The 14,773-nt window shown below is 46.6% G+C and overlaps 1 protein-coding gene across 6 annotated transcripts in view; it reads left to right on the top strand.

Moving 5' to 3' along the window:
* Nucleotides 1-14,773, top strand: part of ADAM22 (ADAM metallopeptidase domain 22) — a 331,085-nt gene that overhangs the window by 135,039 nt on the left and 181,273 nt on the right. For all 6 annotated transcript variants that reach the window (XM_075315606.1, XM_075315604.1, XM_075315602.1 and 3 more), the window contains exon 5: nucleotides 305-387. In XM_075315606.1, coding sequence (XP_075171721.1) covers nucleotides 305-387 — 83 coding nt within the window. The remainder of the gene's footprint in view (nucleotides 1-304; nucleotides 388-14,773) is intronic.

The raw sequence follows: 14,773 nt of genomic DNA, 5'->3' as shown, positions 1-14,773 counted from the left end.
ATATAATATCACTATGTAAATACAAAGTGTAATTGTTTTCTGGCCTCCATAAATGAGAACACTTTGAAATATCTTATTGCTGTTGTGCTTTTGTGTTGCTAATTCTAACATTGTGTATTTTTTTTTATTATATGAATTTTTAAACGGATGGGAATAATTAAAATACACAAATTTTACATTTTGGAAATATCCTATCTAATATATACCAGGTCTGAATTAACTGATGATATAGAGTAAAATGTACTGAATATGGGTGACGTATGTCTATTATTTCTTTTATAATAAAATGTGTCTTGTCTTATAGGGAGGAGAACATTGTTACTATCAGGGCCAAATCCGAGGAGCGCCCAAATCTTTTGTGGCTCTGTCCACCTGTCATGGACTTCAGTAAGTTAACTTAACTATTGGACGTTGCATTAAGCAAATTTTACTACTATGTGACATATTTGTGAATCATATGAAATATGCAGAGGTTACATAGTTACATAGTTACATAGTTACTTAGGTTGAAAAAAGCCCTAGGTCCATCTAGTTCAACCTTCCTCCACCAGTTCTACATTTAGTCACTAAGTCATTTATAACCAACAATGTTGTGTACTGAGGAAATCCTCCAGCCCTGATATAAAAGCTGTTATAGTATCTGCCATTACTACCTCTTGTGGTCGGCATTGCACAATCTGACTGCTCTAACTGTAAAGAACCCTTTCCTATTTAGGTGTCGGAATCGCTTTTCTTCCACTCGCAGTGAGTGCCCCCTGGTCCTTAGTACTGTCTTTGGAAGGAATAAGTCATGTGCCAGTCCTTTATATTGACCACACATGTATTTATACATATAAATGAGATCTCCTCTGAGACGTCTTTTTTCTAAGCTAAACATATCTAACTTTTTCAACCTGTCATCATACGGGCGGCCTCCATTCCTTGTAATAGTCTAGTTGCTGCCTTTGAACTGACTCTAACTTCTGAATGTCCTTTTTAAAATGTGGAGCTTAAAACTGGATCCCATATTCCAGATGTGGCCTTACAAGTGATTTATAGAGGGGTAACAATACGTTGGGATCACGGGATCTAATCTCTCTTTTTATACACCCTAGAATCTTGTTTGCTTTAGCAGCTGCTGCTTGACATTGAGTGCTGCTGCTCAGCTTATTTGTAATGAGAATATCCAAGTCCTTCTCCTGTTCTGTAGTCCCGAGTTTACTTCCATTTAATGTATACGCAGCTATAGGATTACTCCGTCCTAGGTGCATTACTTTACATTTATCAACATTAAATCTCATTTGCCAAGTATCTGCCCATTCTGACATCTTATCCAGATCTTTTTGTAATATTGTAATATCCAGGTCAGTTTTTAATATCATACATAGTTTGGTGTCATCGGCAAAGACTGACACTTTACTATCAATCCCATCCACAAGGTCATTAATAAAGAGATTAAAAAGAATCGGTCCTAGCACAGATCCCTGCGGCACCCCACTGCTGACTACAGCCCATTTAGAGAATGTACCATTTATGACTACTCTTTGTTTCCTATCTTTTAGCCAATTCCTTACCCAGTTGCATATAGTTTCCAGTAGTCCTTGCTTCTGGAGCTTTAGTATAAGGCTATTATGTGGTACAGTATCAAATGCCTTTGCAAAGTCCAAATAAATCACATCAGCTGCATTACCAATATCCAGGTTAGAACCCCAACAGGTTGGTTAGACACGACTTATCTTTCATGAATCCATGCTGTCTGTCAGTTATTATATTATTTTCTGCAATATATTTTTGCATGTCATCCCTTAAAATGCCCTCAAAAACTTTGCATACTACTGATGTCAGGCTTACTGGACGGTAGTTGCCTGGATCTACCCTCTTACCTTTCTTAAATATCGGTACCACATCAGCAATCCTCCAATCCTGAGGCACCAACCCTGTTACAAGTGAGTCTATAAAGATGAGATACAGCGGTCTGTCGATTTACGGAGCTCAATTCCCTCAATATTCGTGGATGAATGCCATCTGGCCCTGGGGATTTGTCAATGTTTAATTTACTCAGACGCAGGCGTACTTCTTCTTGTGTTAAATTAATTATATCGGGTGGTGAACTTTGATTTTTCACTTGTTGAATGATCCCTGGTACAGTCAGTTCCTTGGTGAATACAGATGAGAAATGCCTATTTAATATCTCAGTCTTTTGTTTGTCCTCTATAACTAACTTGTTATTATATTTTAAGGGGCCGATACTATCCTTTGTTTTCCATTGGCATTAATGTATTTATAAAAGATTTTGGGATTTATTTTAATGTCCTTGGTGATTTTTGTTTCAGTAGCTAATTTTGCTTGTTTGATTTCTTTTTTACATTTCCTATTGATATCTTTATACTTCTGAAATGCTATTTCTGTATTCTCAGCCTTTAAGATTTTAAATGCCCTTTGTTTTTGTTTTATTATACTTTGTACAGTCTTATTTATCCATAGTGGTTTCTTTTTATTCCGGGACATTTTATTACCAGAGGGTATACGTTTTTTACAGGACTCTAGTAGTATATCCTTAAACTTACCCCATTTATGTTCGGTATCCCCAGTTACCATGACTTTGTCCCAATCTACACATTTAAGCTCTTCCCTTAATTTGTTGAAATCAGCTTTCCTAAAATTCCAGGTTTTAGCATTCCCCCTTTGAAATGTTCTATTGAATATTATGTTGAAGCTTACCATATAATGATCGCTGGTGCCCAAGTGCTCCCGGACCTGTAGATCTGAAATTGTATCCGGTCTATTTGACAGGACCAGATCTAGCAAATTATCTCCCCTCGTCGGTTCATCTACCATCTGAGAGAGGAAATGGTCTTGAATGGTAGATAAGAATTTACAGCTTTTAGCAGAACCAGAGATTCTATGTCCCACTGAATGTCTGGATAGTTGAAGTCCCCCATAATAAGAACCCGATTGTTATTATTAGCTGCCTTTTCAATTTGTTCCAGCATTTCACCCTCTATTTGTTGAGGTATGTTAGGAGGCTTATAGCAAACTCCAATTAGCATTTTTCCATTATTCCCCTCCCCATGTACATTTACCCATACTGACTCTACATTGTTGCAGTCCCCCCCCAATGTCATCATACAACACAGGTTTTAGGTTAGATTTGATAAATATACACACCCCACCGCCTTTTTTGTCTTTCCTGTCCTTCCTAAATGTAGTATAACCCTGTATGTTTGTCACCCAGTCATGGCTTTCATCCAGCCAGGTTTCCGTAATGCCCACCACATCATAATCCATGGTTGACATAAGAGTCTCCAATTCATTCATTTTGTTTGCAAGACTTCTTGCATTTGCCAGTAGACATTTAATCCTATTAACACCTTTATTACTCCTAGCCTCCCTACGTTCCTTGTATGTCCCATCCCCCCCTAATCCTTCATTGACCCCCACAGTCTCACTGTCTCTATCTGCTCTATCTCTCCCCTTATTTGTTCCACTACCCTCCCTCCCCCCCGATCCTAGTTTAAAAGCTCCTCCATCCGTCTGACCATTTTCTCCCCCAGCACAGCTGCACCTTCCCCATTGAGGTGCAGCCCGTCCCTACCGTAGAGCCTGTAGCCGACTGAGAAGTCGGCCCAGTTCTCCATGAACCCGAACCCTTCCTTCCTGCACCAATTTCTAAGCCACATATTTATCTCCCTAAGCTCCCGCTGTCTTTCTAGTGACGCTCGTGTCACCGGTAGTATTTCTGAAAACACCACCTTGGAGGTCCTGGACTTCAGCTTCTTTCCTAGTTCTCTGTAATCATTTTTAAGGACCTTCCACCTGCCTCTAACTTTGTCATTAGTACCAATGTGCACCATGACCGCTGGGTTTTCCCCAGCCCCACCCAGCAATCTCTGGCTGAGGCTGTGTTCCCATGTAGCGTAAAAGCAGCATTTTTTTTTCGGCTGTGCGTAAGAGTTCAAGCAAAGTGGATATAATTATTGTGTATTTTTTTGTGTCTGGAAAAATTTATCCAAAAAAAAGCCTCAACGGCGATTTTGCGAACAGGATCCCAGAATTCTGTATTAAAAAAGTATTAAAAAAGATGACTGCTTCAGATCTGCAATAAAAGCACATAATTGAGGGAGAAAAGGAGCAAAAATGCAATAACCAGAGCAGATAGCTCTTATGTATTTTGGTGTTGACACAGACAGAAAAAAACACAACGGATAAATCGCAACGTTTCTGCACAGGAGAGCACAGCTCACACGCTGTGCATTTAAAGGGAATCTGTCACCAGATTTGGTGACTATAAGATGCGGCCACCACCAGTGAGCTCTTATATACAGTATTCTAGAATGCTGTATATAAGATCCCAGGCCGCGCTGTATAATGTAAAAAACACATAGGGGGGTGCGGTTCGGTCTGATGGGTGTCACTACTCTCCGGTCCAGCACCTCCTCTCTCTCTGGTCCAGCGCCTCCTGTCTGTGGTCCGGCGCCTCCTTTCTGCTGCGATCTCTGTCCTCCATCTATCCAGCCCAGGCCAGCATTGCGGTCCTGCGCGGGCAAATCAAAGTATTGTAATGTGCAGGCGCGAGGAAAGGTTAAAGACCGCCCGCACATGCGCACTACAATGCTTTGCCCTGAGCAGAGCAAATCAAAGTGCGCCTGCGTAGGACCTCAATGCCGACCAGTGTGGATGATGTAGGACGCATGATGCGCATGAGCCTCAGAAGAAGGAGGATGGCGATCGCCGCATAGAGGAGGTGCCGGACCGGACAGAGGAGGCGCCGGACTTGAGAGCAGTGACACCCATCAGATCAGACCGCCCCCCCTAGGTGAGTATTATAAAAGTGATTTTTATGTTCTACAGAGCGGCCTGGGCTCTTATATACAGTATTCTGGAATGCTGTATATAAGGGCTCCCTGGTGGTGGCCGCAGCTTATAGTCACCAAATCTGGTGACAGGTTCCCTTTTAATGCAGATTTTCCACTGCATTTCTGCATTAATATCCACAGGTTACATACAAATTTTGTTCAGAATTTCATTTCCGCATTGCAAGAGTGAAGACTGCAATGATTTCCTCACATATAATTGACATATTAAGGATTTCAGAGTCCGCACGATAGGTCAATTTACGTGCATAAATTTTCCACAATACACTGATGATATTTTTAAAATCTCATTAATTTAGCTGGTCCTGTCTAAAGGCCCCGTCACATGCTACGATATATCTAACAATATGTCGTCGGGGTCACGGAATTTGTGATGCACATCCGGCATCGTTAGAGATGTCGTAGCGTGTGACACCTCCGAACGACGGTGAACGAGCAAAAATACTCACCTTATCGTTGCTCGTTGTCACGTTATTTATTTTCATAATGTCGCTCCTCCTTCTGCATGACGGTTGTTCGTCGTTCCTGTGGCAGCACACATCGCTCCGTGTGACATCCCGGGAACGACGAACACAGCTTACCTGCATCCCGCCAGCAATGCGGAAGGAAGGAGGTGGGCGGGATGTTACGTCCCGCTCATCTCCGCCCCTCCGCTTCTATTGGGCGGCCGCTGTGTGACGTCGCTGTGACGCCGAACGTCCCTCCCCCTTCAGGAAGAGGATGTTCGCCGCCCACAGCGACGTCGTTAGGGAGGTAAATACTTGTGATGGGGGTTAACGACATTGTGCGTCACGGGCAACGAATTGCCCGTGACGCACAAACGACGGGGGCGGGTACGATCGCTCATGTGATCGCACGATATATCGTAGCGTGTAACGCCGCCTTTACGCTCTGCACACAAATCCACACTAAAGGCCCCGTCACACGCAACGACGGATCTAATGATATATCGCCGGGGTCACGGATTCCGTGACGCACATCCGGCATCGTTAGCGACATCGTTGCGTGTGACAGCAAGGAACGACCGTTAACGATGGAAAATACTCACCTTATCGTCCATCTTTGACACGTCGTTCCTTTTTAAAATATCGTTGATTGTAGAGGTCGCAGGCTGTTTGTCGTTCCCGAGGCAGCACACATCACTACGTGAGACTTCCGGGAACAATGACCAGCAGCTTACCTGCGGCCGCTGACAATGAGGAAGGAAGGAGGTGGGTGGGATGTTACGTCTCGCTCATCTCCGCCCCTCTGCTTCTATTGGGCGGCCGCTTAGTGACGCCGAACGAACCGCCCCCTTAGAAAGGAGGCGGTTCGCCGGACACAGCGACGTCTCTAGGCAGGTAAGTCCCGTGTGACGGCTCTGAACGATTTTGTGCGCCACGGACGATTTGCCCGTGACGCACAAACAATGGGGGCGGGTGCTTACACTAGCGATATTGTTGCGTGTAACACCCCCTTTAGTTAAAAGGGTGGTTCACCCATATTTTTTTATTTTCTTGATCGATATGTTAAGAATCAATGTTTCTCTCAAATACCTTATGTTGGCAATAGTGCCTGTGAGAGGCGCTATTGTGGATCGCCAGACCCCCGGGCTCCGTGAACTCAGGGATTCGGTGATGTCACGTCAAGTTCCTGTTGACCTGACATCACCGCGGCCGGCCGCAGTGTTCGTGAGTGATGGGTTGTGGGCAGTGTTTCACCGCTCGTCCAGCGTGACAGGCCATCAGCTCCCTCCTCCCTCTTCCCTCACAGCAGAGCGTTGCAAGCAGGTGACACGCTGGGCTGTGATAAACGGTGAAACACCGCCCACAGCCCAGTGAGTCAGGAAGACTGTGGCCATCCGCGGTGATGTGACATGATTAGGAACTTGACATGGCATCACCGGATCCCCGAGGTCACGGAGCCTGGGGGTCACAGAGCGGGGAACAGCTACACGCTGCGGAAAATTAACCGCACATAAATTGACCTGCTGTGCAGATTTTGAAGTCCTCCCCATGTCATTCTTTTTGTAAGGAATTACAGTCAGGGCCAGAAATATTTGGACAGTGACACAAGTTTTGTTATTTTAGCTGTTTACAAAAACATGTTCAGAAATATAATTATATATATAATACGGGCTGAAAGTGCACACTCCCAGCTGCAATATGAGAGTTTTCACATCCAAATCGGAGAAAGGGTTTAGGAATCATAGCTCTGTAATGCATAGCCTCCTCTTTTTAAAGGGACCAAAAGTAATTGGACAAGGGACTCTAAGGGCTGCAATTAACTCTGAAGGCGTCTCCCTCGTTAACCTGTAATCAATGAAGTAGTTAAAAGGTCTGGGGTTGATTACAGGTGTGTGGTTTTGCATTTGGAAGCTGTTGCTGTGACCAGACAACATGCGGTCTAAGGAACTCTCAATTGAGGTGAAGCAGAACATCCTGAGGCTGAAAAAAAAGAAAAAATTCATCAGAGAGATAGCAGACATGCTTGGAGTAGCAAAATCAACAGTCGGGTACATTCTGAGAAAAAAGGAATTGACTGGTGAGCTTGGGAACTGAAAAAGGCCTGGGCGTCCACGGATGACAACAGTGGTGGATGATCGCCGCATACTTTCTTTGGTGAATAAGAACCCGTTCACAACATCAACTGAAGTCCAGAACACTCTCAGTGAAGTAGGTGTATCTGTCTCTAAGTCAACAGTAAAGAGAAGACTCCATGAAAGTAAATACAAAGGGTTCACATCTAGATGCAGACCATTCATCAATTCCAAAAATAGACAGGCCAGAGTTAAATTTGCTGAAAAATACCTCATGAAGCCAGCTCAGTTCTGGAAAAGTATTCTATGGACAGATGAGACCAAGATCAACCTGTACCAGAATGATGGGAAGAAAAAAGTTTGGAGAAGAAAGGGAACGGCACATAATCCAAGGCACACCACATCCTCTGTAAAACATGGTGGAGGCAACGGGATGGCATGGGCATGCATCGCTTTCAATGGCACTGGGTCACTTGTGTTTATTGATGACATAACAGCAGACAAGAGTAGCCGGATGAATTCTGAAGTGTACCGGGATATACTTTCAGCCCAGATTCAGCCAAATGCCTCAAAGTTGATCGGACGGTGCTTCATAGTACAGATGGACAATGACCCCAAGCATACAGCCAAAGCTACCCAGGAGTTCATGAGTGCAAAAAAGTGGAACATTCTGCAATGGCCAAGTCAATCACCAGATCTTAACCCAATTGAGCATGCATTTCACTTGCTCAAATCCAGACTTAAGACGGAAAGACCCACAAACAAGCAAGACCTGAAGGCTGCGGCTGTAAAGGCCTGGCAAAGCATTAAGAAGGAGGAAACCCAGCGTTTGGTGATGTCCATGGGTTCCAGACTTAAGGCAGTGATTGCCTCCAAAGGATTCGCAACAAAATATTGAAAATAAAAATATTTTGTTTGGGTTTGGTTTATTTGTCCAATTACTTTTGACCTCCTAAAATGTGGAGTGTTTGTAAAGAAATGTGTACAATTCCTACAATTTCTGTCAGATATTTTTGTTCAAACCTTCAAATTAAACGTTACAATCTGCACTTGAATTCTGTTGTAGAGGTTTCATTTCAAATCCAATGTGGTGGCATGCAGAGCCCAACTCGCCAAAATTGTGTCACTGTCCAAATATTTCTGGACCTAACTGTATATTTAACAAATATAGATGGGGACTTACAGCTGACATTCTTTCTCATGGAGTCGTTCACTATTCCCATCTTTACCTATCTGGCACAGACCCACATGACAACTTCTCCAGCCACAAATCATCTGCAAAGATTATAACAAAGACACATCTAACTTCTCACATTTCCAGTCCTGTCCTCATTTATTCCCGATCTACACAAACTCCTCATCCTGTTGATACCCCAATCCTGAGCCGCTGCTGCCGTATGTGTCCCTATTAGGGCGCTTTCACAATTGCATTCAGCGCAATCCGCTGCTATGGAGAATAGCGCAGTCCGTTAACGCACTGCGCTATTCTCCATAGACTTGTATTGATGACGCACCGAAACGCAAGTGTCTGCGTTGCATCCGCTGGACGACGCTGAGTCGTTATTTTGACACAGCGTTGGGCGGAGGGAACACTGCATGTAGCGTTTTTTGGGTCGTTAAAATAACGCACCTTGATGGATTCCATTAGAATCCACCAAGGTATCTAATGATTGTCTATAAGGGCGGATTCTGCCGCAATGCACTAAGCGGTGGAATCCGCTGACAAATTCCGTCACGTTCTACTGATCATGCTCAGCATGCTCAGTAGAACGATCTAAATAGTTTAAAATCACTCCTGGTCTCTCTCCCCCCTCTCTCATACTCACCAATCACGGGCGCGGTGCTGCACGGCTGTCACACTGCTCTGGCGGCTTCTGCGTTTGAAAATGCCGGCCGCTCATTATTCAATCTCGTATTCCCTGCTTCCCCCTCCCACCAGCGCCTATGATTGGTTGCAGTCAGACCCGCCCCCACGCTGAGTGACAGCTGTCTCACTGCAACCAATCACAGCCGCCGGTAGGCAGGTCTATATCGTGCAGTACAATAAATAAATAGATAATTGAAAAAAACAGCGTGCGATCCCCCCTAATTTTGATACCAGCCAAAGTAAAGCCACACAGCTGAGGGCTGGTATTCTCAGGATAGGGAGCCCCCCAGCCTAAAAATATCAGCCAGCAGGCGCCCGGAATTGCCGCATCCATTAGATGCGACAATCCTGGGACTCTATCCTGCTCATCCCGAATTGCCCTGGTGCGGTGGCAATCGGGGTAATAAGGAGTTCATGGCAGCTTATAGCTGCCACTAAGTCCTAGGTTAATCATGGCAGGCATCTTTGAGACACATTCCATGATTAACCTGTAAGTGAAAGCAAATAAACACATACACCCGAAAAAATCCTTTATTTGGAATAAAAGATAAAAAAACACCCTCTTTCACCACTTTATTAAAATCCCCAAATACCCCTCCAGGTCCGGCGTAATCCACGAAGTCCCGCGACGCATCCAGCTCTGCTACATGAAGCTGACAGGAGCTGCAGTAGAACACCGCCGCTCCTGTGAGCTCCATGCAGAAACTGAAGGAAGTCGCGCTGTCAGCGGGGACGTCACTGAGGTACTTCCGGCGTGTGTGCGATGATGATTGTTGTGGTAGTGCCTGTGTGTGCGTTGATGATGGGTGCAGTAGTGCGGGGGTGTGTGCGGTGATGATGGATGCGGTAGTGCCGGGGGTGTGTGCGGTGATGATGGGTGCGGTAGTGCCTGCGTGTGTGCGGTGATGATGGGTGCAGTAGTGCCGGGGTGTGTGCAGTGATGATGGGTGCGGTAGTGCCTAGGGGTGTGCGGTGATGATGGGTGCGGTAGTGCCTGCGTGTGTGCGGTGATAATGGGTGCAGTAGTGCCGGGGTGTGTGCGGTGATGGTGGGTGCAGTAGTGCCGGGGTGTGTGCGGTGATGATGAAGGCTGTAGTGCCTGCGTGTGTGCGGTGATGATGGGTGCAGTAGTGCCGGGGTGTGTGCGGTGATGATGGGGGCTGTAGTGCCTGCGTGTGTGCGGTGATGATGGGTGCAGTAGTGCCGGGGTGTGTGCGGTGATGATTGGAACTGTAGTGCCTGCGTGTGTGTGGTGATGATGGGTGCAGTAGTGCCGGGGTGTGTGCGGTGATGATGGGGGTGGTAGTGCTGGTGTGTGCGGTAATGATGGGGGCGGTAGTGCTGGTGTGTACGGTGATGATGGGGGCGGTAGTGCTGGTGTGTGCGGTAATGATGGGGGCGGTAGTGCTGGTGTGTGCGGTGATGATGGGCACTGTAGTGCCTGTGTGGGCGGTGATAACGGGGGCTCTCGGCTAAAGAAAACTTAACGCAGCACGTTATTTCAGGGGAATCCGTGGCCTTATCACACTATTTGCAAGGCATCAGTCACATGCGTCACACAACGCACTGTAACGGATGCCAACCAACGCAAGTGTGAAAACGCCCTTACTGATCCTCTTAGTACCCCGCACAATGTCCACCACTGTGCCCCTTACAAAGTAAAATGCCTCCTTTGTGCTCAATAGATGGTAAAATTGCCCCAATAATAAAAAATATTATCACCCTGTGCCCCAGAAAACAGTGCCCACATTTTGCCCCCTAGAAATTAATAATGCCACCAATTTGTACCCATTTCACAGTCACAATACACTGAGTGCCCCTATAACAGTAATGCTTCTTATGTGCACACTAAACGTTTAATTATGTCTCCTTAGTTCTCCTCTACACAGCATGGTGCCCCCCACAGCTCCCACATTGATAGAACCACAGCTTTCTATACACAGCATGATGGGCCCCACAGTAGCCCCCCGCTGTATGATAGCCCCAGCAGCCCTTCAATCTATAACGGCCCTTAGTAACCTCCCCCACTTTATGACGGACCCCAGTTGCCCCCCATAGATGGACACAAGTATTTCCGCCACACCGTAATATGACCCTAAGTATTTCCCAGACGCTGTATCATAGCCTCCAGTATTCCCACCACATTGTAATATGGAACCACATTATTTCCCTCACACTGTAATATGACCCTCAGTATTCCCCCACATTCTAATATGGCCCCCAATATACATATACCCCCATTCTAATATGGTCCCCAGTATTTCCCCACCCTGTAATATGACCCCCAGTTTTTCCCCCACATTGTACTATGGCCCCCTGTATTTTCACACTGTAATAAATATGGCCCCCAGTCTCCCCCTACACTGTAATATGGCCCCCAGTATTTTCTCCACATTGTAATATGGCCCCCAATATTCCCTCAACACTGTAATATGGCCCCCTATCTCCCCCTACACTGTAATACTGCCCCTAGTATTTCCCCGCATTGTAATAAATATGGCCCTCAGTTTCCCTCCACACTGTAATATGGACCCCAGTTTCCCTCCACACTGTAAGATGGTCCCCATTATTCCCCCACACTGTAATATGGCCCCCAGTTTCCCTCCACACTGTAATATGGCCCCCAATATTCCCCCACACTGTAATATGGCCCCTAGTATTTCCCCCCACACTGTAATATGGCCCCCAATATTCCGCCACACTGTAATATGGCCCCTAGTATGTCCCCCCACACTGTAATATGGCCCCTAGTATGTCCCCCCACACTGTAATATGGCCCCAGTATTCCTTCTCCCTGCCTTCGGATCAAATGAGTTATTCAACAGGAAGTGAGTACTGTGGCTGCACTCACTTCCTGTTGATTGTTTGTTTGGTCCGAAGGCGGGGAGTTCCGGCTTCCTTGCCTGTGCTGATTGGACGTGGAGCTTGTGTGACGTCACATCCCCACGTGAGCCCCTGGCACCGCGATCCCGTACACCGCTGGAACGGCGCCGGTACAGGAGGTGAGTATAGGCTGTATTATTTTACCTGGGGGAAATGTGGAATAGGAAGGCATTGTCTTGGTAGTGGACAACCCCTTTAAATCAACTTTGTAATGGCAAAATTTGTGTCTGATGCTTGATAACAGATGGACATAGTGCAGAATTGCATCCAACTCATCAAAAATGAAGCTCTGCTGCCCTCTGCTGGTTATTTAATATCATAGCATTAGTACAAATGTGAATGACCGTTCCCATAGAGCTATTTACTTAATAAAATTAGTCGAAATTCAGACGTCCTTTATTTACATACATGTTCTATCCATGATTTTTCACAGATCACGTACCCATTATAGTCTATGATTCTGCTCACATGCCCGAGTCATGGATCAAAATTGCCAATACAAGTTTATGGATCTGTGAAAATCATTCATACCACATGGTGCCATACAAATAGCCTAAAGGAAAACACACTCAAAATCCCGAACTATTAAAAAACAAATGTGGGAACAAGGTCTTCCTCAGAGTCTAATATGGTAATAGTAATCAAGATTTTATTCCCTTTAGGTTAAAGGCAAATGGTAGCAAAAACATCACAAAATCAATGTTAAAGGGGTTTACCTGCAAAAGGTATATTAGCTATTGACAGGATAAAAGATAGATTTATGGTCTCTCGGACCCCCACTCATCACAAAAATTGGCTCCTGATGCCCTGCGCCTTTTCTCTGTGGTCAGGAATGAATGGACGGGAGTAGGAGTGAAGGATTGTTGAATGTCTATGGGAGTGAAGGAGACAGCAGAGTTCAGTGCTCATCCATTGCCATCAATCTCATAGACATGAGCAGTGAGGAGGGACATTGAATCCGAACTAGTGATGAGCGGGCACTACCATGCTCGGGTGCTCAGTACTCGTAACTATTGATGAGCGAGCACTACCATGCTCAGGTGCTCTGTACTCGTAACTAGTGATGAGCGGGCACTACCATGCTCAGGTGCTCAGTACTAGTAACTAGTGATGAGCGGGCACTACCATGCTCAGGTGCTCAGTACTGGTAACTAGTGATGAGCGAGCACTACCATGCTCAGGTGCTCTGTACTCGTAACTAGTGATGAGCAAGCACTACCATGCTCAGGTGCTCAGTACTAGTAACTAGTGATGAGCGGGCACTACCATGCTCAGGTGCTCTGTACTCGTAACTAGTGATGAGTGAGCACTACCATGCTCAGGTGCTCTGTACTCGTAACTAGTGATGAGTGGGCACTACCATGCTCGAGTGCTCAGTACTCGTAACTAGTGATGAGCGAGCACTACCATGCTCAGGTGCTCTGTACTTGTAACTAGTGATGAGTGAGCACTACCATGCTCAGGTGCTTGGTACTAGTAACTAGTGATGAGTGAGCACTACCATGCTCGAGTGCTCAGTACTTGTAACTAGTGATGAGCGAGCACTACCATGCTCAGGTGCTCTGTACTCGTAACTAGTGATGAGTGAGCACTACCATGCTCGGGTGCTCAGTACTGGTAACTAGTGATGAGCGAGCACTACCATGCTCAGGTGCTCGGTACTGGTAACTAGTGATGAGTGAGCACTACCATGCACGGGTGCTCAGTACTGGTAACTAGTGATGAGTGAGCACTACCATGCTCAGGTTCTCAGTACTGGTAACTAGTGATGAGTGAGCACTACCATGCTCAGGTGCTCTGTACTCGTAACTAGTGATGAGTGAGCACTACCATGCTCAGGTGCTCAGTACTGGTAACTAGTGATGAGTGAGCACTACCATGCTCATGTTCTCAGTACTCGTAACTAGTGATGAGTGGGCACTACCATGCTCGAGTGCTCAGTACTCGTAACTAGTGATGAGTGTGTCGCGGGCGGAGGAGGGGACGCTGCGCTCTCCTACTGCTCGGGTCCAGCTGCTGCTGCTGCTCGGCGGTGGCTCGAGCGGTGGGCCGGATCCCGGGGACTCGAGCGGCGTTCCTCGCCCGTGAGTGAAAAGGGGTAGGGATTGATTGGATGGTGGATTTGAGTATTGTCCGTGACGCCACCCACGGCTGTGGTGATAATGGTGACACCACCGCTGCTCTGGACGGGTAGGGGTAGGGGGTTGGTTGTCCCAGGGCCCAGTGATGGGGGTAGGGATGGATGGCAGGCGGGTTACGGGGCCTGGTGACGTGCAGGGTCGCGGGGGCAGCGCTGTGCCGCACGGCACGGTGGTACTCACTCAGCCAATGATGAAGACACAGTTCTCGGTAAAACACACGGCTGGATGGACGGGTCCCACTGACGGCTGCGGTGGTTTCTGCTCCCGGCAGGTTGATGGTGACTGCCTTTCCCTGCACCTATGTACGGTAGATGGTTACGATGGGTTCCCACCGGTAACCCGCTCCCCAGCTTGGATATGGGCTGGAGGAGCCCCTTTTTGCCCGCAGGCTCTGGCCCTGGAAAACGGTTGCCTTGGCGGTGGCGGTGTCTCCCTCTCACGGTTGAGCTGTTGCCTTTTGTCGGGACTTGGCTGCTGGGGAACCCAGGAGGTTCCCTTCACTGACGGATTC

The sequence above is a fragment of the Anomaloglossus baeobatrachus genome, chromosome 6 (genome assembly GCF_048569485.1).
Source record: "Anomaloglossus baeobatrachus isolate aAnoBae1 chromosome 6, aAnoBae1.hap1, whole genome shotgun sequence".
Classification (NCBI taxonomy): Eukaryota; Metazoa; Chordata; class Amphibia; order Anura; family Aromobatidae; genus Anomaloglossus; species Anomaloglossus baeobatrachus.
The sequence above is the reverse complement of the archived record's forward strand: the minus strand, read 5'-3'. Positions and strand labels throughout refer to the sequence as shown.